This window comes from Crinia signifera, chromosome 6, assembly GCF_055691185.1.
Source record: "Crinia signifera chromosome 6, ASM5569118v1, whole genome shotgun sequence".
Taxonomy (NCBI): domain Eukaryota; kingdom Metazoa; phylum Chordata; class Amphibia; order Anura; family Myobatrachidae; genus Crinia; species Crinia signifera.
Window position 1 is genome coordinate 106,416,261 of NC_139222.1, and position 27,234 is coordinate 106,443,494.

Sequence of the window (27,234 nt, forward strand, 5' to 3'; positions counted from 1 at the left end):
AAATCATCAGAGAAAAATAATTTGAAAAAGTCAATTTCTCTGAGACCTGTGGAATCAAATTGGATTCCTGGCATGGCCAAAAACTCAGGAACCTGGGGCTCAAAATTGTCTGGTGGTGGGGTCCATACGAGATCAATTGTTGGGGGGGGGGGTCTCAGCTGCTCTACGGGGGCGTCTTTGAGGGGGTCCCTCATCACCAGAGGAGGAAGAGGAGCTTAAGACGAATCCTTCAAATTCCCCGCTTGCATCACTGGCTGTGTCAGAGTCAGAGGCAAGCATGGCATATGCCTCCTCCACTGAATACATTCTCCTGGATGACTGGGAGGACATTTGGGAGGACATTTGGGATGCCATTTTTATTTTTGTGTTACTGGTAGTGAAATGTTTCAACACGTGTATAGTGTAGGGGGGGGTACAAACTTTATTTCAACCTGGGGGGAATGTAGTGTGTAATGTGTATGTAGTGCAGAAAAAAAAAATACTTTATACCAAAAAAAAAAATTGAAGGGGTTAAAAAAAAAAAAATTGAAGGGGTTAAAAAAAAAAAAGGTCCTGCGCCAAAAATTGAGCACAGATGTTGGTCAGTAACGTCTGTCACTGAACAGCGCTCAAAGGCAACAGGAATTTGATCAAATAAAAAAAAAAATAGATCAACCCTGTGCCGAAAAAGCTGATCAGTGATGTACGTCACTGATCAGCGCACAGTGGCCACAGGACACCCACAAAATCACAGTGTGTGTAAAAAAAAAATTAAAAAAAGACCACACAGCACCCACAAAAAAAAAAAAAAGGTGATCAGTGATGCGACACTGATTACCAGTGAGGGGCAGCAGGTGCACAACCTTTGGTGCAACTGGCAGCAACTGACAGGTATATATAAAAAAAAAAACCTCTGCGCCCCCAAAAAGTTGCTGATCACCTCAGATATGGTGATCAGCACAAAAGGCGGGGGTAGCAGACACAAAATATACACTCTCTATCACTCTCTGTCACTATCTCTCTCTATCTCTCACTATCTATCACTATCTATCACTATCTATCACACTGCAGCAGCAGCACTGACAGTTATATGTATAAAAAAAAACCTGCACCCCCAAAAAGGGGGGGTAGCAGACACAAAATATACACTCTCTATCACTCTCTGTCACTATCTCTCTATCTCTCACTATCTATCACTATGACACTGCAGCAGCAGCACTGACAGTTATATATATAAAAAAAAACCTGCACCCCCAAAAAGGGGGGGTAGCAGACACAAATCTCTCTATCTCTCACTATCTATCACTATCTCTCACTATCTATCACTATCTATCACTATGACACTGCAGCAGCAGCGACAGTTATTTATATATAAAAAACCCCTGCACCCCCAAAAAGGGGGGGTAGCAGACACAAAATATAGCTCTCTCTGTCACTATCTCTCTATCTCTCTCTATCTCTCTCTCTCTATCTCTCTATCTCTCTATCACACTGCAGCAGCAGCAGGAAGTCTCAGGAAGTCAGATCCAGGAAGCGTCCAGCACGCTACAAGCAGTGATCAAGTGATCAGGTAAGGTATTTGCAAGGATCAGGTAAGTATTAGCAAGGATCAGGTCAGTATCACGGCAGATAGGCACGGTGACCGCTCTGCACGCTACTCCAGACCGGAATGGCGTCTGCAGCGCAGTCACCGTTAGTTTAAATGTCGCGCCTTGGCTGTGATTGGTCCGTGGGTCCCACGGACCAATCACAGCCTTGGGGGCAGGTGGGGTGAGGGTGGGGTGAGGTGTCATCGTCACCGATGACCCCCTCATGCCCCCTGACGCCCGGCGGTGATTGACACCTGTGTTACCGAGCGTCTGATTCGCTGGTAACACAGGAAAACGCTGTAATTGGCTGTTCACACTGAACAGCCAATCACAGCGATCGCCGACGGGGGGGCGACATCGCAGCCCCCCCTGGGCATGCAGGGACATGTCTGCTGTCAGGGACAGCAGACATCGTCCCTCTGTCACTGCGTCTCGAGACGCAGTGACAGTTTAAAGTCATGACGTACATTTATGCCATGTGTCGGGAAGTACATCCCGGCCATGACGTAAATGTACGTCAAATGTCGGGAAGGGGTTAAAGTCGGGCCTGTTCTGCCGAGATGCCTGTTCAATGCCGTCGGGAAAGACATCATTGAATAGGCACCCACTGCTATTTCCCCTGTCGGAAATTGCGGTTGGGGATTGACTACCCCACATAATGTTCACCACTACTCACACCACAGGTTACCTCTCAGTGTTCCACTATCTGACTATCTAATGTTGTTTCCCTCTGCAGGAACTGATAACTGCTTGGTACATCGGCTTCCTGTGTCTGATCCTTGCGTCTTTCCTGGTGTATCTGGCAGAAAAGGAGGAGAACAGTGACATGTTTGATACATATGCAGATGCCTTATGGTGGGGTTTGGTAAGTCTCTCTGAAGTTATCAGTCACCAATTATCACAAATCATATAAAATAGTAAGAGTATTTTTCTGAGATTAAAAAAATTCATATGACAACATGGATCTACATATGTAGATTTTAGAGTTCTTTAAGAACAGATGATTGTGACACCTATACGATACAATGGCTGTAGAAGCCATAATTACCAGTCGTTCTAATAGGGGTGCCAACAATGAAAGTTATTATCCATCTTTTGTTTAAGAACCTGTTTTGTGTTTAGTGTTCTTTAAACATACTGTAGAGGAAATCCGAAACCAATGAAATAATACTCAAAATAATATATTTAGCATGTTATTGAGAATGTTGAATGCAGGAACCATGCAATCAGTTTGTATACAGTGTTGGTCTTCTGGAATATACATGTAAACCATAGTTTTTCTGGCACCTGATGGTCCAGAACTTCTTTTAATCTGGACACAACATGTGCTGGAGTAATTTAGGCTGCAAGAGGGTTTAGGGTGGCATCGAGTAGGGAGGGTGTTGCGCTGTGTGTGGGGGAGCCGTGCTGCTGGTGGAGATATGCGCTACGGGGACAGATGGATTGCTGAGTCGATGGACAGCCTTGGGGCAGTTGAGGTGGCTGCAGAGAGTACAGGGGGAGATGGATGGGGTATAGCACTGATAATCCATCAGAAGGGATAATTTGGCACTCTGCTGGAGCCAAGGGTTCAGGTTTATCGGTGGTGTACCTATATAAGAAAATGGATAGTAGGTTGTAGGGATGAATATGAGAAATTTAATGCCAAAATATATATTGAATATGTAGGCATGGAATACTGACGTTATTTCTGTAGTGGTCCTGTACTTTATTTACAGGACCTTGCTGTTGTGTAGCCTGTCGGCATCTGCCCAGTCTGCATATACATTAATGGCCCAGTTTTGACCTATTGTATAAGTGACCCGGCCTACTATTGCATAGTAATTTGTAGTCTTGGGTATTACTGCTAATCAGCTTTAGCATGCGTTTAACTCAGATTTATTTTGATCTCTTCTCAATAATATATAGTAGGAAGATGTTTATTCTCAATTATTCTTTTTAGATCACTCTGACCACCATTGGTTATGGCGATAAGTATCCACAAACTTGGAATGGCCGCCTGCTTGCTGCTACCTTTACACTCATAGGCGTTTCCTTTTTCGCTCTCCCAGCTGTAAGTGTACTGTCCTGAGACAGAGTTCCTAGTAATGACTGCACCTCTGCACGGGTGTAAGTGGCACCTCTCCATGGAATGTAATAGGAGCTGTCTTCTTGTTTCAGGGGATTCTTGGATCTGGATTTGCCCTTAAAGTTCAAGAGCAACACAGGCAGAAACACTTTGAGAAGAGACGTAATCCTGCCGCTGGGTTGATTCAGGTAATATTCTAGTATCCCATTTCCCCTGCTGGGACCTGTTATAGAAAGAGTTCACAGTGTGGGATGTGTAATCTCTGCAACAGAAATCTGTCCATAGCTGTCAACGAAAGACGTCATCCTGTTCTACACGCATCAGAACTTGGAGCAGATGGCATCTAGGGAATTTGGGAGAATGGTGAAAGGTGGAATAATTAAGCACGTCCTCTTGTAAATCAGCCAATGCCTTTGTGAGGAATAAACCCAGTTTACTGGAAAATACAGAGCGTATTAGAGCAAACTGTTTTCCAAGCTGTTGTGGTACTACAATCCCCAAATTCCTAGTCCTCTAGTATAGATTTGTCTCAATCTCACTGTAACCTTTATTTTTAGACATGCATTTGTCTCATTATCTAAATGAGCATATTTCATGTAAATGTGGGGCTCACGTAGAGTTGGATGCATTTTAATTGATAAATGGATGCATATAGTGCCTTTTGTGCAGTATCTGGAGTCAGTCTCATCTAATCGTGCATCCAGCTCTGCAAGGGCAGCAGGAACAACCGTTCTGTAAGTGCTTGGCTTACTCCAGAAGATGTGGTGCCCACAGTGTATTAGAACATGTTAATGTTACTCTACCTGCTGTTACTACACAGTATATAATACAGTAATGATTCGTCATAATAGAAGATTGCATTTACAGTCCCATGGACTTTACTTTTTTTTTTTTTAACAAAGCAGTTTTTATTAAACAATTATCGTCTTATGAGCCAGCAGTACAAAGATCCAATATTAAGAAAAGCAGAATAGGCAGTGTATACACATAAATTACTGCAGATTACCCAATACATATAATAAAATGTATGATCGATAAACGGCAAAAACGGTCTTGTCCATCCATACTCGGTCGGTCGAAGGTTCAGTGCTGTTTAATATTCATCCGACAGGACTGGCCCATATCGGAACAAAAGTGCAGTGTGTTCGCACGTTCGATCGATATGCTGGCCGTTCTTGCGATTATACTGCCAAAGCTGGAATGCCCATGTGGGCGTTCTGTAGCTGCATGATCTCTCCTACAGCACAAGAAGCGTTCACCTCTCCCCATGTATATTTAAAGAATTAATCATAATATACATGCACCCCATATTTATAGCAGGTCGCCGTATCTGTCCCTAGTCACCCTGCCGGCTGCTATAAAGACCGGCGGAAAGCGTCTACAGTCAGCCGGCAGGGTGACTATGGACAGATACGGCAAACTGCTATAAAGACGGGGTACACGACTACAGTCAGTTTGCCGTATCTGTCCATAGTCACCCTGCCGGCTGACTGTAGACGCTTTCCCCCGTCTTATAGCAGTTTGCCGTATCTGTCCATAGTCACCCTGCCAGCTGACTGTAGACGCTTTCCCCCGTCTTCATAGCAGTTTGATGTATCTGTCCATAGTCACCCTGCCAGCTGACTAGACGCTTTCCCCCGTCTTCATAGCAGTTTGCCATATCTGTCAATATTCACCCTGCCGGCTGACTGTAGACACGTACCCCGTCTTTATAGACTGCTGTTCTCTGCACAGCCAGTACTGTTGTAAAAAATTAATCACTTTTGTTTAGGTTCTGTACTCACGCCTCTTTGTTTTGGTATGCCCTTAACCCAGCCCATTATGATAATTTGCAACCTTTTTCTTGCGACTGTTTGGACGGGAGTACATCGGATGTCGCAAGTAAAATTGTACAGGTGTGTACGCGCGTATCGGCTGTTGTTTGTGGACGGTCCAACACGTCTATGGTCGGTCAAACGGTTGCAAGAAAACAGGGATTGTATAGATGTGTACCCAGCTTAATGATGGATCTTAAATATAACTTAGTATATCAAAAGACAGTAAACGCACTGTCAACACTGTCAATACAGAAATACTTATATCAATTTTATATAGAACATCTTATAGAGAAAAAAAAAAAACTTACCAGACTTTAACTAAAAACAGTAACTATAGCAAAAAATAAGAATGGTAAAATAAAGAAAATACTAAATATTTCAGTAACAACAAAAAAAACATCTGGCCCACCTGCAGTGCACATGGTTTTGTCCATTTGAGAAGGAATTTGCCTTTGCGTGTGAGCCAGAATAAGGGTCATAGTGCTCTACGTGGATTGGTGTGAGGACACATAGGCTGACTCCAGCCATCTGGTCCAAATATGGTAAATTTTAGCGCCTGTTTTTCTTACTAGATACATATATCGTTCATGCTCTACAATGACATTCACGAGTGAGATCCACTCTGAAAAACTTGGCCTGAAGAAGCTTGAATATATTTGTGCAACTTAATTGGTACTTGTTTCCTAGCACGGTGCCCGTCGGGGTTGATCGCATGCCTTAAGTTAAGGTACTTAAGGCATGCGATCGACGTGATGGATGCGATTTTCTGTCAATTACCAGCTTTAATTGCCGGTAAAGAGAAAATCTCGTTGATCGCGTCCATCGCGGCCCATTATAACGCAATTTTCCCATAGAGAACAATGTTAAATGACTTTTAAAGTTAAAATCGGGTTGATCGTGTCGGTCGCATGCCATTATAATGGCATGCAATGCGATCGACGCGACGCGATCAACCCGATTTTACATAGGGAACAATATAGCCAATTTCTCATTGTATATGCCCCCTCATGGGTATTAAGTATAGTTAATGCCCCCCCATTGTTAACGCCACCCCACTATTGACGCCAACCCGAAGCGTGGCGAGGGGCGGCGGTATGCGTCCTCTGACCTTTTCATACCCCCACTATCCACGTCAGCGTGGATTTGATTTTATATAGTGTGGCGAGCGAACTGAGCCCGAAGCGTGGCGAGCGTTGCGAGCCCCGCGAGGGGACGCGTATACCTGTGAGGTTATGTGCGTCCCCTTGCGGGGCTCGCTGCGCTCGCCACGCTTCCGGCTCGCTGCGCTCGCCACGCTTCCGGCTCGCTGCGGTCGCCACACTATATAAAATCAACTCCACGCTGACGTGGATAGTGGGGGTATAAAAGGTCGGAGGACGCGTACCGCCACCCCTCGCGGGCTCGCTGCTCTTGCCACGCTTCGGGTTGGCATCAAGAGTGGGGTGGCGTTAACAATGGAGAGCCATTTCACCCATCAGGGGGGGTTTGCTATTAAAATGGGGGGTTTGGGGGCTTTTTACATTGAAATCAATGTACAATTGGGTCTCAGGGACCATTTTTCATTGATTCCACTGTAAAAATCGCGTAGATCGCGTTGATCGCATCGCATGCAATTTGGTTGGCATGCGATGCGATCGACGCGATTTTTGCGGCCACTAACAATACAATTAAAATCGGTGGCGTCGTGCTAGGAAACAAGTATCACATAATTAATTTGAAATACAGGTTGACTATCCCTTATCCAAAATGCTCGGGGCCAGAAGAATTTTGGATAACGGATTATTCAGTATTTCAGAATATTTTTATATTTCAATGATTTATCCATAGGTATCTTGCATTTATGTTGTATAACAACATCAAACACATGATATACAATCAAATATATTTTATGTTTGCATAAAACAAGGTTTCAAAACATGAAACAAAGCAATCATTTTCTTGCACATATTTAGTGCCAATTACATATCATGTCCCCAGTAGTGCTGTTACAGATGTCCCCAGTAGTGCCAGTTACATATAATGTCCCCAGTAGTGCTGTTACAGATGTCCCCAGTAGTGCCAGTTACATATAATGTCCCCAGTAGTGCTGTTACAGATGTCCCCAGTAGTGCCAGTTACATATCCTGTCCCCAATAGTGCTGTTACAGATGTCCCCAGTAGTGCCAGTTACATATCATGTCCCCAGTAGTGCTGTTACAGATGTCCCCAGTAGTGCCAGTTACATATCATGTCCCCAGTAGTGCTGTTACAGATGTCCCCAGTAGTGCCAGTTACATATAATGTCCCCAGTAGTGCTGTTACAGATGTCCCCAGTAGTGCCAGCTACAGATGTCCCCAGTAGTGCCAGTTACATATCATGTTCCCAGTAGTGCTGTTACAGATATCCCCAGTAGTGCCAGTTACATATAATGTCCCCAGTAGTGCTGTTACAGATGTCCCCAGTAGTGCCAGTTACATATCATGTCCCCAGTAGTGCTGTTACAGATGTCCCCAGTAGTGCCAGTTACATATAATGTCCCCAGTAGTGCTGTTACAGATGTCCCCAGTAGTGCCAGCTACAGATGTCCCCAGTAGTGCCAGTTACATATCATGTTCCCAGTAGTGCTGTTACAGATGTCCCCAGTAGTGCCAGTTACATATCATGTCCCCAGTAGTGCTGTTACAGATGTCCCCAGTAGTGCTTTTAAAAAAATCACTTTCTAGAATGTGTAGTTTTCTGAATAATTTGGATAACGGATATTCGGATAAGGGATACTCAACCTGTATCACTATTATCCAGTTGTTTATTAGCTTTTCTCAGGGATACCATCAAATCTGTCCAGCCCAATTTAGAATGTTTTAGAGAACAAGCAATACTTTATCTATCTTCAGTCGCTTTATTTTATTCAGTTCTACTGTATGTCCATTGTCTGTGTTCCTGAGCAGACTGGAGTCTGTTTGCTCTGTTTGCAAAATATAGCAATGGCTTATGCTTTCTTAGCCCATACAATGTAATGTGGGGAATACTACTCATTGAGAGGCCATCTGAATTATTCCCTGATTCATATTACCTGCCTTGGCTTGTCTCAAAATATATGCAGATATGATTCTTTTTTTATGATTTTCACTTAACCAAAGGTGGAATATAACAGTGTTTTTTACATGTGGACTAAAGGTCCCAGCATCACAGGCATCACCCTATTATCCATTACACTGGCTAGTCTGAGGCCCTGTTACCTGTGCCCTAGGGCCCCTAAGGTTAATTGCACTTTGCACTCATAGCTGGGTACAGTCATAGAGGGGTATTCAATCCCTGCCACTATTTTCGTTGGGGGAAATAGTGGTGGGCTCCTGTTCAATGCTGTCTTGCCTGACAGCATTGAAGAAGCAGATCGACAGAACGGGACCGCCTTTGAAAGCTGTAGGGCCTGTTTTGTCGATTACGGCCATGAATGGTCATGATCACGGCCGAATCTCGACAGTCCACGGCCGTTTACACGGACACGCCCTCTTTTCGACAATTGCAAAGTGGAACATTGAATCCCGCCTGGCGATATGCTGTCGAGCAAAACGAAAATGGGCGAGGATCATGGCTGTCGGGACAGATCGACAGTCATGACCCAGGACTGAATACCCCCCCATAAACATTTTTCATGTTTATGTGCAACTACCGATGGTGTAATGGTAGCATTACTGCCTCACTGCACTGAGGTCATGGGTTCGATTCCCACGATGGCCCTAACTGTGTGGAGTTTGTATATTCTCCCCGTACTTGCGTGGGTTTCCTCCGGGTACTCCGGTTTCCTCCCACAATCCAAAAATATACTGGTAGGTTAATTGGCTCCCAACAAATTAACCCTAGAATGTCTGTGTGTGCGTGTACATGTGGTAGGGAATATAGATTGTAACCTCCACTGGGGTAGGTACTGAATGTTCAAGTAATCTCTGTAAAGCGCTGCGGAATATGTGTGCACTATATAAGAAACTGTTACTAAATAAACTAAAGAAATAAACTATCCCTCATTAATAATTAATACCACATCTGCCACATTAGATCATGCACTCTTTCTCATCTTGCTGCTGCCTCTGTTCAATGAGATGTAGTGGGATCAGGTACTGTACAACAGTAATTAGAAGCTTTGAATTGGTTAATGCCAACAACCAACCAAAACTTATGACATGCACCACTCTTTCTATAGCCAAATGGCACAATATTGTTTTTTACTGAGGAGGGTAATGTGTGCAGAACTGGTGGATTTATATAAGACAAAGGCCCTCTAGACCTAAAGGCGTGGTTGCCATTGCATGTCCTGTGCTACTAAGAAGGGGTATCAATTGGGACCAAAGCCTGTTAAAATCAAATACAATTACAAAGCTTCCTTTTTAAGAACATTAACATTCCCAGCGACCTACATTCCAGTATATATATGACACTCCACCCAAGGTGAGACTCCCTAGGGGAGGCATCCCCGACAGATGGGCTCTATGGCTGGCAGATGAGAAACAGTCACAGCATTTCTCCTATACAGTATATTACTGAAGCTTGAGTGAAATATACATAAATAGACATGAACTCTAAACAAAAAGGGAAAGAAATGACACATTTAGTTTTTGATTTTTATGACATTTGGGATAATGTATAGAAAATGTGAATAGGTTCTAATGGACTATACACAGATGACAGTCCTAAATAAATGTTAGAATTATGTCTTACAATTATGTCCCGTCCCAGTTTCTAGAACAGACCGTGAAGTGGTACACACAATGACTAATAACTGCCACTCATAGCAACATAATAAAATAAGGTACTTGTTTCCTAGCACGGCCACACCGATATCAATCTTGAGAGTCTTGAGCATCGCGTCGCATCGGTGGTTTTTTTGTATGGTAACGATGCTCCCGACCGATAAGATACCCCCGATATAGTTATGTACTCACGATGTGTTTTTTTCGCGTCGGTTTTCATATCGGCATCTTGTTGATTGAGTCGTGGCCCTTTTAATTGTGTACCCCCGACCGACGCGATACTACCGATTTACTTCTTTTCTCACGATCTCTCTATTAAATCGCGTCGGTCGCGTCGCATGTTTAAGTTAAACCCCCCAATGCTCACGATGCACACGATTTTCATCTGTCCCATTGGCCCAACGATTTTCCCGCTGTTTAGGCCCATTTTAATAGGCCCAATTAATCTATATAGTCCGACCCCCTATAAAATCTACCTAGTAACATATGTTTTAATGTGTTGGAGTGTGTGTTTCTATGTCAATATGAAATCTTCCCTCTGTAATCTGCTCAGTTACAGCATCAATGTCAATATTTATTGTGATAGTCCGGCCCCTTACTTTGACAGCCCCTTCTGTTCTTTTTTCCCCTACTGCCTTTGTGGGTTTGTCTCGGTAGGAGTGAGACGTGTATTCAGTTGCTGGTGATTTCTTGGCTGATTGATCCTTTGCTGGTGATATCTCCCTGATTGATCTTGTGCTTTGAATACTATTTGCTGTTGTTCGTGAGCCTTGTGCTGCGGATTGCTGCTGTTCCAGTGGATTATTGCTGATCCTGATTATTCTGCGATTGATTTCTGCTGATCCTGACCCTGAGCCGTGCTGATCTTTAGTCCTGAGCTGTGGATTGGTCTGCTGTGGAGTGCTCTGTGGGTGATTTCAAGACCTCTGAGATGGCTGAGGTGAATATGTTCTCACTGCCTACAAGTGAGGAGGAGGCAGTGGCGTTTCTGCAGCGCCATCATCTGCTGCCATCAGAGGCTACATGCGACAATGGTCATCCGATGCGGCTGAATTTGAAGGAGACCATGTGGCGCTGTAACGTGAGGGACTGCCGTTTGAAGAGGAGTCTGAGAGCAGGACTGTTCTTTCCTGGCTGTCGTTTGCCTTTCGCAACGCTGGTCCGCTTCATATTTTCCTGGGTGCAGGAATATACCAGCATTGACTACTGCGAGAAGAATTTGTCCCTCTCTAAGAAGACGGCTGTCCTGTACAACAAGTATATGAGGGAGGCCTGCCTGCTGGACCTCATGGCGCAGCCGCAGCGCCGGATCGGAGGTCCCGGCATGATTGTCGAGGTGGATGAGACCCTCTTCGTCAAAAGGCAAGCCAATGTTGGCCGAGTACTGCCCCAGCAATGGGTATTTGGTGGCATATGCAGAGAAACTGGCCAATGTTTCGCCACCAAGGTTGCCACTCGGGACGCCAACACCCTCATGCAAGCTATCCTGCAGTTTGTGGAGCCGGGCTCTCATGTGTACACTGACTGCTGGAGAGCCTACAGTACAGCCCAGCTGAATGCTGCAGGATATGAACATGCCCAGGTCAATCACCGTTATAACTTTGTAGACCCTACAACAGGGGTACATACCCAGAATGTTGAACGGATGTGGGGGGCATGTAAGTGGCGGAATAAACGCCACAGGGGCACCGCCAGGCATATGCTCCAGAGCTATCTGGAGGAGTTCATGTGGCGGAAGAGCCTGGGACAAGAGAATCCTTTTGCCCGCATACTAATTGCCCTGACTTTATTGCCCAAGGACTCTTGAGAATTACCCCCATTTCTGTGTCCCCCATTAATGCTGATGTCATATGTTTTGTTTGCCATTGAAGTTTTTCTATTTTCAATTCAAAAGTAAATTTTCAAAAATGCTTTTAAAACACTTTTGTTTCTTGTCTCAGGTGAATGACTTGTGATGGATGAATGCTATGGAGTCACACCACCACTATCCAAATAATTTTTGGAGCGCGGTGAGTGTAGTGGAGTACTAAGTTAAAATCGTGGTAAGCGCAGCAAACCCCAAGAAGCCTGTGTGGGTTATTAACATTATAATTGTCATAGGCTTCTGGGGCTTGGGGCCCTCACCATGGTTTGGACACAGAGAACCACTTTTTTTAAGCATACTAAGCATGCTCAACTTTAAGTTGACATGTTTAGTCGACATGTCAACATGATACACATGTTGACATGTTTAAAAGCATATCGCGTCGGCCGCAATGTACTGTGAGCTTAACAGCTCAATGCTGCCGACCGACGTGACATGTACTTGATTAAGCACTATATAGTGCTTAATCAAGATCTTAACATGTCCGTCGCGTCGGGGGCCGTTTTACAACGGCTCCGAGCGACAAGACCGATCAGTATAAGCACTATAAAGTGCTTAATACTGTTCTTAACATGTCCGTCGCGTCGTGAGCATTTTACAATGGCTCCGACCGACGCGACCGATCAGTATAAGCACTATACAGTGCTTAATACTGTTCTTAACATGTCCGTCGCGTCGGGAGCATTTTACAATGGCTCCGACCGACGCGACCGATCAATTTTGAAGTAACTCCCTGTATAACGCGCTACACCGTCAATATACAAAGAAATATCGCGTCGGTCGGTCTTATGCATTGTCGTGAGCGTAACATCACCGCCCGACCGACGCGATTTTTCTGCCTGCCGGAAAAAACGCGCCAAAAGCACTCTGGGGAAGGACATCAGCAGCCATTTTGATGGTAATCAGTGAGCGCTACGCAGCAGCTGTGTCTGTCTCCCTGCCCCTGCACAAAACAGTAAGTAGATTTACAGACTTACTGAGCATAGGTGGGCCTTTGGGTTTGTGAACAATATATACAGGCTTAGGAGGGTGGGGGGGGGGGGTTTGGAGGGGTAGGGGTGCTTACTGTGGTTATACATGTGTCCTTCATATATCATTTGTTTGAGGATTAGAGGTTTATCATTGGCTGTATAGAGTGGATAATGCTTATGTTCAAGGGGTAGTGCTTATCTAAATAGCTATAAAGTGTTTATGTGCAGTAGTTTATGAAGTGTATGACTTTAGTGTCAAGGCAATAATGATAATATGGATTACACAGGTTTATGTATATCATGTGCCTGGAAATGATGTACTGTGTGTTATAATACATACAAAATAGTCTGTTGTTTCTGATAGTAATGCATGGTGACATAGACTGTAATGATTTCTTGGTACATATTTGTTAAATAGAGCAGTTTGAGGTGTGTTGTGCTTGTTATTGAAATGGTGCAGCAGGCAGTATGCTGTGTCTACTTTATAGTAATTTGCATGTAAAGTGGTTGGTAATTGAAGTGTGAAATGGCCCCCACAATTGTTAACACCACCCCCACTATCCACGTGAACCCGAAGCGCGGCGAGCGCAGCGGTACGCGTCCTCCGACCTTTTCATGCCCTACTATCCACGTCGGCGTGGAGTTGAGAATATAATAGTGTGTCAAGCGCAGCAAGCCACCGAGCCCGAAGCGTGGCGAGCGGACGCGGATACCTTCACAGGTAAGCGCGTCCCCTGGCGGGCTTCACAGGTGTCCACATCACCACGGACACCTGTGAAGCCCGCGAGAGGACGCGCTTACCTGTGAAGGTATCCGCGTCCCCTCGCGGGGCTCGCTGCGCTCGCCACGCTTCGGGCTCGGTGGCTCGCTGCGCTCGCCACACTATTATATTCTCAACTCCACGCCGACGTGGATAGTAGGGCATGAAAAGGTCGGAGGACGCGTACCGCCGCCCCTCGCGGGGCTCGCTGCGCTCGCCACGCTTCGGGTTCACGTGGATAGTGGGGGTGGATTTGTATGTCATTCCATTTTGATTATTGATGTTTTTTTTATCTGTTTTGTGGAATTGCAGTTGCGGTTATCGGTGAATCTGAAAAATAATAATTGTGAATATTTTGGAAGCCAATTCCATCTTTGAGCAGAATAATGTAAGTTGTGCTTAAATTGTGCTTCTAAATAATTTGTTAATGTACCTAAAATGACTTTTTTCCACAGTGTACCAGCCCCACTATCCACGTGAACCCGAAGCGTGGCGAGCGCAGCGAGCCCCGCGAGGGGCGGCGGTACGCGTCCTCCGACCTTTTCATGCCCTACTATCCACGTCGGCGTGGAGTTGAGAATATAATAGTGTGGCGAGCGCAGCGAGCCACCGAGCCCGAAGCGTGGCGAGCGCAGCGAGCCCCGCGAGGGGACGCGGATACCTTCACAGGTAAGCGCGTCCTCTCGCAGGCTTCACAGGTGTTCGTGGTGATGTGGACACCTGTGAAGCCCGCCAGGGGACGCGCTTACCTGTGAAGGTATCCGCGTCCCCTCGCGGGGCTCGCTGCGCTCGCCACGCTTCGGGCTCGGTGGCTCGCTGCGCTCGCCACACTATTATATTCTCAACTCCACGCCGACGTGGATAGTAGGGCATGAAAAGGTCGGAGGACGCGTACCGCCGCCCCTCGCGGGGCTCGCTGCGCTCGCCACGCTTCGGGTTCACGTGGATAGTGGGGGTGGATTTGTATGTCATTCCATTTTGATTATTGATGTTTTTTTTATCTGTTTTGTGGAATTGCAGTTGCGGTTATCGGTGAATCTGAAAAATAATAATTGTGAATATTTTGGAAGCCAATTCCATCTTTGAGCAGAATAATGTAAGTTGTGCTTAAATTGTGCTTCTAAATAATTTGTTAATGTACCTAAAATGACTTTTTTCCACAGTGTACCAGCCCCACTATCCACGTGAACCCGAAGCGTGGCGAGCGCAGCGAGCCCCGCGAGGGGCGGCGGTACGCGTCCTCCGACCTTTTCATGCCCTACTATCCACGTCGGCGTGGAGTTGAGAATATAATAGTGTGGCGAGCGCAGCGAGCCACCGAGCCCGAAGCGTGGCGAGCGCAGCGAGCCCCGCGAGGGGACGCGGATACCTTCACAGGTAAGCGCGTCCTCTCGCAGGCTTCACAGGTGTTCGTGGTGATGTGGACACCTGTGAAGCCCGCCAGGGGACGCGCTTACCTGTGAAGGTATCCGCGTCCCCTCGCGGGGCTCGCTGCGCTCGCCACGCTTCGGGCTCGGTGGCTCGCTGCGCTCGCCACACTATTATATTCTCAACTCCACGCCGACGTGGATAGTAGGGCATGAAAAGGTCGGAGGACGCGTACCGCCGCCCCTCGCGGGGCTCGCTGCGCTCGCCACGCTTCGGGTTCACGTGGATAGTGGGGGTGGATTTGTATGTCATTCCATTTTGATTATTGATGTTTTTTTTATCTGTTTTGTGGAATTGCAGTTGCGGTTATCGGTGAATCTGAAAAATAATAATTTTGAATATTTTGGAAGCCAATTCCATCTTTGAACAGAATAATGTAAGTTGTGCTTAAATTGTGCTTCTAAATAATTTGTTAATGTACCTAAAATGACTTTTTTTCACAGTGTACCAGCCCCACTATCCACGTGAACCCGAAGCGTGGCGAGCGCAGCGAGCCCCGCGAGGGGCGGCGGTACGCGTCCTCCGACCTTTTCATGCCCTACTATCCACGTCGGCGTGGAGTTGAGAATATAATAGTGTGGCGAGCGCAGCGAGCCACCGAGCCCGAAGCGTGGCGAGCGCAGCGAGCCCCGCGAGGGGACGCGGATACCTTCACAGGTAAGCGCGTCCTCTCGCGGGCTTCACAGGTGTCCGTGGTGATGTGGACACCTGTGAAGCCCGCCAGGGGACGCGCTTACCTGTGAAGGTATCCGTGTCCCCTCGCGGGGCTCGCTGCGCTCGTCACGCTTCGGGTGCGTGTGTATGGTGGAGGGACACAAATATATAATTACTTCTGTTGTCAAATGTGGTGTAAATTGCATTTATTATATCATATGCTATCAATATCTCAGATAAAATTTTTTTTTTTTTTGCGGATTGTATTTCAGTTTGATTGTGTTTTTTTGGCCGTTTAAGGGAATTAGTTTAAAACTCTTTTTTTTTTTACACCTGCTACTGACTGAGGTAAATATTTTTATTTTTTTTGTAGTGTGTTAATGAATAACAGTGCAGTGCGTTCATTTTAATAGTGTAAACCTAATTTTTTTTTTTTTTTTACAGAATGGCCCGTGAGGTTGATAGAAACATCATGAAGAAGTTGATCGATCTCTACAAAGAGAATAGATGTCTGTGGCGAAAAGATCACATAGATTTTCACAACCAGGCAAAGAGGAATGAGGCCTTTGGGAAGATCTCGGCCTACGCTTTGAGACGTGTCCCTAATGCAAACGTCACGTGGGTCCGAAAGAAGTTCACTAATATGCGGACAGTGCTGGTGAAGGAGCACAATCGGGTCCAGCAGTCGCGATCTTCAGGAACTGACCCTGCAGATGTGTACCAGCCGAAGTTGTGGTACTACGACCGTATGCTCTTTATTGTGGAGGAGCAAGGAAGGAGGGAAGCAGAGGGAACTGCTACGGATGAAGACTCTTCATCCACTGCACAGGAGAGTGCTGACGTAGCAGTTCCCTCTGAGTCGTCGCAGCAGGGTGAGTCGTTGTCGGAGGTGGCGCCTCCTGTGGTGGCGAGCACCTCATCAGCTCCCCCCAGGAGGCGTAGAAGGAGACGGGCGACAAGACCTGCTGCTACCGGCCAGGAATATTGCTGCCCATACAAGGAGGAAGCAGTAAACAATCCTTCAGATGACTGCAAAATGTTCACGAATCATGTCTGCGCAGAAATGCGAAAGTGGAAAGGATCAACCCAACACCACTTTAAGCGTGTGCTGTATGGCCTGATGTTGCAGGCAGCAGAGGATGATATCTGTGCTGACTGCAACGGAACGTCATGCCGCAATGCGCACAGACAGCCACCACACCCACACCCACATCACCCCCCCATGTTCAGTGCGCCGGTTGCTCCTCCGCCTGCCCCTTACTATGCGCCGGGACCCCCTATGCCACCTCCCACTGATCCCTCGACTTTGCCTGGTGCTGTGTACTCCGCATTGCGGAATGTGCAGCCCCCCACCCCAGGCGAAGAGCGTTATTCAAATTATTAATTCGGCTAATTTGACTTTTAATTTATAATTTGGCAGCAATGTTCTTGTTTCTCTTCCTTTCTGAGTACTCTACAATAATAAGTTTTTAGTCATGTACTACAATTTTGGTTGGTGAACGTTGCAGTGCGGTCTTCCTGAATTTTGCGATGGCTGTACTAGTTTTGCTCCTTCACTAACCACTGTTCTGCATATTTGTAACTTCTTTTGGATTCATGTGATTGTTTGCATTAGTGGGCACTGTTTTGGAGTGTGCCGTGATCTTCCCACGCCTCATTTCGATTTGCCTGGTTGTGATAGCCAGGCATCTATTCTCTTTGTACTGATCGATCAACTTCTTCTGAGTTTGTATTTTGTGTCTGAAAGAAATTCATATTGTTAAAAAAGAAAAAAAAATATGAAAAAGAAAAATGACAAAAAATATAAATAAAATGACAGTTATATTGTTAAAAAATACAAAAAAGACAAAAAAAAAGACAAAAAAAAAAAGAAAAAAACATAATATTTTTATTTATTTATTTTTTTGTATGTTGTTCTTCAATTTTTTTCCCGTAAAAAACAAAATAAAGGAAAAAAAAAAAAATGTAGTTCAATACGTTACAAAAAAGAAAACGTAAAAAAAAATCAACTTTTAAATAAAAGTGTTGAAATCTATTATCATGTGTCGTGTCATTTATTATTTAGGGTGTAAATGTGTGTTTAAATTTGAAGCAGTCATGTGAAACCATGAGATGGGTGCTTGCAATAGAAAATATTGCGTCGCTCGCATCAGGGCCATTGAATAATGAGATTCAGTGCTCCCGATGGGAACGATAGTTCCGGTGTAGTTTTAAATAGTGTGTAAATTGTAAATGGGTGCTTGCAATAAAAAACATTGCGTCGCTCGCATCAGGGCCATTGAATAATGACATTCAGTGCTCCCGATGGGACCGATAGTTCAGGTGTAGTTTTAAATAGTGTGTACATTAAAAATGGGTGCTTGCAATAAAAAACATTTCGTCGCTCGCGTCAGGGGCATTGAATACTGACATTCAGTACTCCCGATGGGACCGATAGTTGAGGTGGAGTTAAAGATAGGGTGCAACTTGTAAATGTGGGTGTAAATGTGGGGTTGTATTGGAAGCAGCCATGTAAAACCATAAAATGGCTGCTTTCGATAAAAGAAAGCTCCCAATGGGACCGATAGTTGAGGTGGAGTTAAAAATAGGGTGCAACTTGTAAATGTGGGTGTAAATGTGGGGTTGTATTGGAAGCAGCCTGTAAATGTGGGTGTAAATGTGGGGTTGTATTGGAAGCAGCCATGTAAAACCATAAAATGGCTGCTTTTGATAAAAAAATCGCGTCGGTCGCGTCGGGGGCATTGAATACTGACATTTAGTGCTCCCGATGGGACCGATATATGTTAAAACACCCGATATCGGTGAATGCTTCAATTATCGCGTCGGTCGCGTCGGGGACAATAAATCCTGTCATTTAGTGCTCCCGATGGGACCGATATCTGGTAATCCACCCGATTTCAGGAAAATCTTCAATTATCGCGTCGGTCGTGTCGCGGTAATTGAAGCATGGTACACGATACACAAGATTGGAAAAAATCAAGAGAATCGCGTCCGTCGGGGGTGATCGCGGCCCTTAAAGTGCACTAAATAAGAGCCGCGACCAATCCCGATTGTGGCCGTGCTAGGAAACAAGTACCAAATATAACAGTTACAGTAACTAACCAAAATAACCAAGACCCCAATTGTTTTACAAAACGACTACATAATATTAAAATAAGTAAGAAGTGATATTAAGAAAAAAGCATAAAAGCAACTTTCTTTATGAAGGCACTCTTTAGGCAAGGCATTTGCAATGTATTTCACTTCTGTAAAAACTTATACATTATCATCAAAATGTGTTTCTCTTTATTAATAATAATAATAATAATAATAATAATCCCAGTTACTTGCAAAAATGTTCAGTTAAACCTCCTTCATGGGTTACATTGATTGAGGCTTGATTGAGACTAACTGGACATTTGTGGCATTTGTGGCGTTTTTATTGTAGGTATCTGTTTAGTGTGAATGAAGCTTCTTATTACATTGACTATTTCGTGAAATGCTCTTGTCCACAGAGTTGTGGAGTTGTAGTCATCCATTTTGGCTGAGTGGAAAAAGACATGTACTGTACCCAACCATATGACTGCTTCTAGAAATGTGCCTCTTACCTGCTTGAAATAATACTGGTCTGCTAAAGGAAATATTGTTTGTGCATTGGTGCGATGCTGTCATACTATGCCAGCTTTGCTATCACTATAGTACTATATGGCACTACTAATGCAGCCTATTTGAAGTGCCACACTGGTCTTACTGGCTTTTATTGGCTAGATGAGCTGAATTCTGGGTAATATTTTGCTCAGTCCATAAAACTGCTTTCACTCTGACTAGGCATCTCATCTTTAATCAGGAAATAATATCCCGCCCTAGACTGTGAAACAGTATAGTTAGAACTTAAAAATGTTTTGATAATATTAACCTTTGATTATCTGTCTTCACAGGCATCTTGGAGATTTTATGCCACCAACTTGTCTCGCATGGACCTGCACTCTACGTGGCACTATTATGAACGCACCGTCACTGTGCCAATGTACAGGTAGCTGTCTGGAAGCCGTGTCTCCAATCACATTTCCCAACAATTCATTCTCCTCACATTCTTGCAGTGCTTTGTCATAAATCACATTATTTAATATCTTATGGATTTTAAGTTTGTTTTTAATTTGAATTCCACATTTATACATCCTTATGAATTCCTTGTTATGATTGCATTAATTTTATTCTTTATTTTTCATTTGCCCTTTTTCTTTTCTTTTCATTTGACCTCCCCACCCTTCCCATTGTTCGTAGCATTTTGTTGTGTCATATCAACATATGAAGACGGCTCAGGCACCAATGGATTATAGGTAACTTTTCACCAAGTTGTGAGATATATATATGCTCATGGGCAGTGATACAAATACAAGATGTAAGTCTAGTGTGTGTTTCAAAATGTTCAAGAAGACGTGGTTATACTGTGGATTTCCAGCTGAATTAAAGTGCGTGTGCCAACATGAACTGCCAGGTTGGACATTTTAGGTCCATACAGTATATACTAAATTCGCAGTACACAATCCTATATAATAAAAGGGCTAATGCTGCTCCTCACCTCTATGGGATAATTCAAGTGTTGTGCGCCTCCGCAGCCACTAGATGGCACATGGTAGCGCTATTCATTTGGTATAATTCAAGTGTTGTGCACATCGGCAGCCACCAGATGGCGCCTGGCAGAGCAATTCAATTGTGATAATTCAAGTGTTGTGCGAATCAGCAGCCACTAGATGGCGCCTGGCAGAGCTATTCATTTGGTATAATTCAAGTGTTGTGCACATCGGCAGCCACCAGATGGCGCCTGGCAGAGCTATTCATTTGGTATAATTCAAGTGTTGTGCGCATTGGCAGCCACTAGATGGCGCCTGGCAGAGTAATTCAATTGGGATAATTCAAGTGTAGTGTGCATCGGCAGCCACTAGATGGCGCCTGGCAGAGTAATTCAATTGGGATAATTCAAGTGTTGTGCGCATCGGCAGCCACTAGATGGCGCCTGGCAGAGCAATTACATTGTTGCTCTGTTTTGGCTTGCAAACCCAGCTGATATTACTGTTATGATGTTCTGTCATTTCGATGGGCAAGTAACTAGTGAGTCTAATACTTACTAAAGTAACTGCTCATATATATATATTATATATATTATTTTTCTCTTTCCAAACAACACTAATAAACAAATGAATAGCTGTCCCCTGTAGTAAACATACTTACATTTTTTTTAAGTGATTTGTCCATACAATGAATATTTATTGTAAATCAGTTGCAGACTTTACTTACATTAATGAGTGTGACTGAGACATTTGGTGAATGCAATGCGTCTTCAGCTGTCATCATCCTCAGCACACAACTTGCATCAGGGTTTAGTACCAGCAAGTCCATTCCCTCCCAACAGGCATACTGCACATGCACAGCCCTTTCAGACACAGTTTGTAGCAATGTGCCCACAAAATGCTCTTGTTGTACTTCGGTTCCGTCAGAATATACCTTTAACCACTGACCTAATGCCTGTCTTTATGTAAAATGTACGCATTTCGGGGAGGGAAATGGTTGGCATGCAGTGTATAAGGAGGGGAAGCCTGTTTCTGAGGGCACAGCTGTGGCACGTACTGGTACTAACGGTGACAGTTGTACCTTAGCATATCGTAGTTAATCTGGGTTACATGGCTGCACCCAAGTACAGCCACTTGCATGTGATTAAGGATCAGCCCATGTGTGTGTCTGTGTGTTACTCCAAATAGCCAGTTTAATATGCAAACATCCCCCAAATATCAGAATGACAGTGATCTGCTCCCTCTCTAAGTGGGAGATGGAACAAACTTTGTAAAGAGGGAAAACTGGAGACATTGCCCATGGCAAACATTCAGTTATGATTTATCAAGTTCATTCTGTAACACGATGAATGGTAGTTATGGGCAAATTGTACATCAGCGGTCTTCAGCTCATGACCCGCGTGCCACTGTGCCAGAGTTGTTCCCCGTGGCCTGCAAACCAGAGCACGGGTTGGGGGGGGAGAGGTGATGGGACCCTGCAATGAAAGAGTTGGGGGAGGGAGAGCAGAGCCGGCCAGCTCTGCTATCACAGCCAGGAGGAGAAAGGATATATGTTGAGAGGCTGCAGCAGCTGCACACAGCCGGTGCTCATCCTCACAAGAAGTGATTTTGCTTTGGCTTTCTGCATGGTGGGGCTAAGCACTGACAGGAGCAGAGAAGAAAGCTAGGCCAAGCCCTCAGAGCTGCAGTTGAAGGAAGAGGACTAATTTCACTGCTATGGAAAGGGGGGGGGGTATGGAGAGGAGGGCAGGGGGCTAAATATACTGCTATGGGTGGGTCCTTTGGAAAGTGGGGGCCCAGGGGCATATGACACTGTTTTGGGGAGGGGGGGGGGGGGGGCGGACGGACGGACGGACGGACATGTGGGTGTGGGAGCTGATAACACTGCTATAAGGGGGGAGGGCAGAATTCAAAGACACATGGAAAGTGGGGTTCAAGGGAGTAATGACACTGCTATGGGTGCAAGGTTGAGAAATATGGAAATTGAGGGATTAGACCCTAAAAGCACCGCAATGGGGCTAAGGGGGCATAGATGTGTGCTGGGGGGTGGGGGGGGGTGCCTATTTATTTAGCACTTTCTAGAATATATTGATAGTATCAGATTGGTTGCCCATAGCAAAATTCCATGTGAATAAGAACACCCACCTTAGTAAATTTCCCTCGAAATGTAGACCACAATGTCTGTAAGACCCCTTTTCTACATGTTACCTTTTTAGATGGTTTCATAGATCTCTCCGTACTGGCCAATAGCAGCAGGGGAATGTTGCCTTTATTGGTCAGTGCCCATAACATATAACAAGCCTACTACTAATAGGGGTAGGGCATTTCACTATTAGAGAGGTGCTTAGGTGAAGGTGTCCATCTCATGACTGGCAAATATGGATATAGAAAGACAGTCACTTAAAGGTTGACATACACTAGATCGACACTGACAAAAGTTCACAAGCAAAAGGTTGACATGCATTTTTCCATACTTTAACATCCATGTGGATTGGGAATGATAAAGTGTGTCGAGCGCAGCAGTAACAGAGCGAGACATGTGGCCTGAAGGATGCGAGAGTACGGACTCTACACTAACTGAGAGTCAACAATGAAACCAAAACTCATGTCGACCTTTTCATGTGTCAACCTTTTGCATGTTGACCTTTTTACACTGTTGATCTTGTGCATATCGACCTTTTGGTGTCGACCTTTTGATAACTTTCTGGGGTTGCGGTATAGATCAGTGGTCGCTCATGGCAGCGATCCGGGTGGCTCGACCACTCTACAGCCGCCTGCCCCTCCATTACCCAACACTGCCACTTCCCTTCTCCCTCTGAGGGGAGGAGAGCGCATCGCGCATCTCTCCAATCCCTCACTGTGCATCCCTGTGACTGGGCCGTCTGCCAATCAGAGCTTGCGGGCCAGCAGCCAATCAGGAGCCGGCCTGCGAGCTTTGATTGGCGGATGGCTCAGTCACAAGGAAGTGAGGGGGGGAAGGAGAGAAGCGTGGTGTGCTGTGCTCTCATCCCCTCGGCGACATGACAGCACTGCATGTGGCATGTGCCTACACCCTTTTTTTGGCGCACACAGGACCGCCAGAGTATTTATTTAGAATGGCACCACAATCAGGCGGGCATTGTTTATCTGGCAGTGCTGGGCGTGTAAATGTGTAAAGGCCATTTTTCGACTATTATGCAGATTTCATTTTTTTATTATTTTAGTTGCTATTCAGGCGGTTTATTTTGTCTCGAGCAGCTCACGCCCCAAAAAAGGTTGGAGACGACTGGTATAGATGATAGACAATGTCTAGGTCAACAGTCACTAGGTTGACCACTAATGATTGACAGTGACTAGGTCGACAACGAAAAAGGGTTGAGGTACCTTAGGTTGACACTGACAAAAGGTCAACACAAGCTTATGGTCGACATAGGCAAGGTCGACATGACTTTTGCATGATTTTCTGGTGTCTATGCAATTGTATGTTGACATGAACACCGTATGTATATACTGCGGCCCCACGCATGGCTCGCTTCACTTGCCATGCTTCAGGCCCAGTGCCTCGCTGCATTCGGCACACTATTATATTCCCTCTCTATGCCCACTTGGATAGTAAAGTATGAAAAAACACCTTTTCTTGTAAATTTAAATGACTGGTCGACCAAGTGACTGTCGACCTAGACATTTTCTATCCACTGACTGCATACCTAATCCAGAACCCTAAAATCTTTATACTTTTTGGTCTTTAGATGAATGCAAACGCTTGATAGTGTGCAATACATTCTCACGTCCTGCTGAGGGGACATATTAATCAATGTGGGCCAGATGCACTAAGCTTCAAAAGTGATAAAATGGACAGTGATAAACAAACACCCAATCAGCTCCTGTCTGACATTTTTTAAACACAGCCTGTGACATGTCAGGCAGGACTGTTTATCACTCTCCATTTTATCACTTTTGAAGCTTAGTGCATCTGGTCCTGTATCTGAGAACAGGCTCCTGCTAAATGTAGTTACATATACTGTAAGTATAGCACCATCTATGTACTGAGATACTGACATTTGATGCAGTAGCTTCTGTTGGTTTGAGATTGACCAAGGGGTGTATCTTATCTCAGTTGTTAGACTGTCAACGTCATATATGCATTTGACATGTCTAATTCCCTCAGATTTAGTATATCCTCCAAATTCCTGATGTTCTTTTGCTTTTTCCCCCTCCTTCTTCTTCTTCCCTCCCCGTTTTGCTATTGGGCGAGCAGCTCTCAATCGTACGGTGCATCCAGGTATGGCACAAATATATGTGGAACAGTCTGTCTTCCACCCCCCACCTGGCATTGTGCTGTTGTTATACCATCACAGCTGTGGTTTGTGTCCACACAGAGTCTGTGAGATCACTGTGAATGTTGTGGTGGTAATGTGTTTGCATATGAATGTTATATGTTAGTGGGAATTCACACACACCACAATATTGTACACATTCTGTCTGAAAACAAGAAATTTTGTATAAATATAGAAAAATGGCTAACCTATTAAAGTGAAATATTTGTAATGGGGGCATGTTGGTTTCAGAAATAAAATTCAAGAGAATGTAGAATATGAATGTACTAGAAAATATAGACATACAGTATATGATTAGGATATGTATTAAGTCTTTGAGGGAAATAAAGTACCAGCCAATCAGCTCCTAAGTGCCATGTTACAGGCTGTGTTTGAAAAAAGATAGTAGCTGATTGGTATTTTATGTCCAATTTACCTTTCACCAGTGACCCTATGTCCTGGTCAACAGGCTGCATACATATGCATATTGGTTTAGTCCTCAAAATGGCTTTCTATTTGTGCACTGAACTAATAAGCCAACAGGTCACTAGAAACTAAACACTGAGGCACAAAAGCTGCATAACACATTTTGCTTTATATGTGGGGTGAGGGAGGGGGGGGTGATACTTCAGTACTGCTTGAACTTTGTGTTTCTCCTGATTCTTATGTTATGCTTATTGTGTTGTGTATATGTTGGTCATGAGATATCTTGTGGTTGTACAGTACTTTACATCATTTGTTTTTTGTGTTTGTGGTTTGCTGTTTCTGGTTTGTTCCTTTTTGAAACGTGTTCTTAGGACTAAAAAAATTATCAAATCGGAATTATGCCCTGCAGCCATACCAATGCGCAGTCCCCCGCGTCGGTATTGCTGGCTGGGTAAGCCAGTGCTTACAATGACTTTCCCAGTTCGTGTGGCTTTGCCTATTATAAAAATAGGCACAGACCCGCTCAGCACACAGCATCACAATGTGCTGAGCGGGTGTCCGGCTATGTGCTGAGCGTTCGTGCTGCAGCACTTCGCTCAGCACAAAAAGCCGGGTTGCCCCATGTGTACGGGGCTTAAGACTCACAGTAAACTGGCCACTCCAGAATTAAAATAGTATTCAAACCAAGAGTGGATTAGTGACCTGAGAAATTTGTGTAGACATTTGTATGCAATGAAGTCTCATATGGTTTTCTTTGTATCCTTTTCATAGGCTAATCCCACCGCTCAACCAGCTGGACCTGCTGCGTAACCTGAAAAGCAAATCAGGACTAACATTCAGGTCAGATGTGCCAGGGTGGGGAGTAACAGTATCATGCATGCAAAGTGCTGAATCTTGGTGCAAATGATAAGTAATCGTTCCCCTTACATTGGTAGATTATTTTTTTATTACTTTGCAATTAGATTCCCCACAGAATTAAAGATGAATTGGATAACATTAATGTCAACAAAATCAACTATATAATACTAATAAGCTGGGTGCCTATAAATACTGAGATTCGTAATGCACGCTACCAGATAGGAAATATGGCAGCGCGATCAAGGGCAGGAACATTCATGAACACAGGCCTGTGAAATAGGCCTGACCTACTGGTTTACCCTTTCTGCCTCAAGATACTTACCCCCTCCCTCCACTTCCTCCGTGCTCAGGCACATCATATCTGCCACACTAGGTGGTACTCAGACATAGTTAGCTGGCATCAAACAAGTTAAGGCCTTGACCTTGGATTCATCACTTGAAGGACTATTTTCTCTGAATGGGAAATGACTAAACATTTGCTGAAAGATGTTCAGCTACCTCAAGCAAGAAAATACAGGGATTAGAAGTCTACAAATGAGATTTGGAGATAATTGGGTGTTTTTGACAGAATATACTGAGGATCAAGCCATATACAGGTTCAGATGTACTAAGCTTCAAAAGTGATAAAATGGAGAGTGATAAACAGCCAGCCAATGAGCTCCTGCCTGCCATATCATAGACTGTGTTTGAAAAAAATTAGACAGGAGCTGATTGGTTGGTTGTTTATCACTCTGGCCCACAGTATATATATACAGTGCTGCCAACATAACGTTTACTTTTTTTTAATGCTACAGTATGTTGGACAGCTGAGTAGAAAATAGACTATAGTAAAAACAGGAAACGTGTTACGTGCTAGTAACCAGGTGGATGATAGGTCCAAAATATCATTTTATTTGTATTATTTACCTATGTAATGATGCCTGTGTATGTAATATTATTCCTGGAGGCAATGTTGAATTCCCAAACTCTGACACCCATGTCCAGAGCATTGATGAGACAGCTGTGGCAGCATCTGCTGAGCACGGCCAGAGCGCCCTGCACATTGAAAATGTAATTATCCTGCTACTTCCTCCAACATGAGGAGTAAAACGAGGGACTGCTGTTGTAAGTTTAATAGTAATTGTGGGGTTCCAGGCTTTCTCATAGATGGTTATGCTGCCTGACACGTTCCTTGTCTGCGAATTAACCATACTTGGAGCAAAGAGCCAAAACAAAGGTGTTGTGGGCCTCTGTGTTATTTCTGGACCTCT

At 44.6% G+C, this 27,234-nt stretch overlaps 2 protein-coding genes across 5 annotated transcripts in view; both read left to right on the forward strand.

Annotated features, from left to right (window-relative positions):
* The window catches only part of KCNQ2 (potassium voltage-gated channel subfamily Q member 2), a 99,422-nt gene that overhangs the window by 36,918 nt on the left and 35,270 nt on the right, over positions 1–27,234 (forward strand). For all 4 annotated transcript variants that reach the window (XM_083146755.1, XM_083146754.1, XM_083146757.1 and 1 more), the window contains exons 5-10: positions 2,305–2,433; positions 3,511–3,621; positions 3,729–3,824; positions 19,773–19,867; positions 24,643–24,666; positions 25,898–25,966. In XM_083146755.1, the coding sequence (XP_083002881.1) occupies positions 2,305–2,433; positions 3,511–3,621; positions 3,729–3,824; positions 19,773–19,867; positions 24,643–24,666; positions 25,898–25,966 (524 nt within the window). The remainder of the gene's footprint in view (positions 1–2,304; positions 2,434–3,510; positions 3,622–3,728; positions 3,825–19,772; positions 19,868–24,642; positions 24,667–25,897; positions 25,967–27,234) is intronic.
* LOC146007030 (uncharacterized) lies at positions 14,083–17,715 on the forward strand. Its single transcript, XM_083145428.1, has 4 exons — positions 14,083–14,161; positions 14,794–14,869; positions 15,502–15,577; positions 16,300–17,715. The coding sequence occupies exon 4, from the start codon at positions 16,301–16,303 to the stop codon at positions 17,237–17,239; it is 939 nt and encodes a 312-aa protein (XP_083001554.1). The 5' UTR covers positions 14,083–14,161; positions 14,794–14,869; positions 15,502–15,577; position 16,300; the 3' UTR covers positions 17,240–17,715.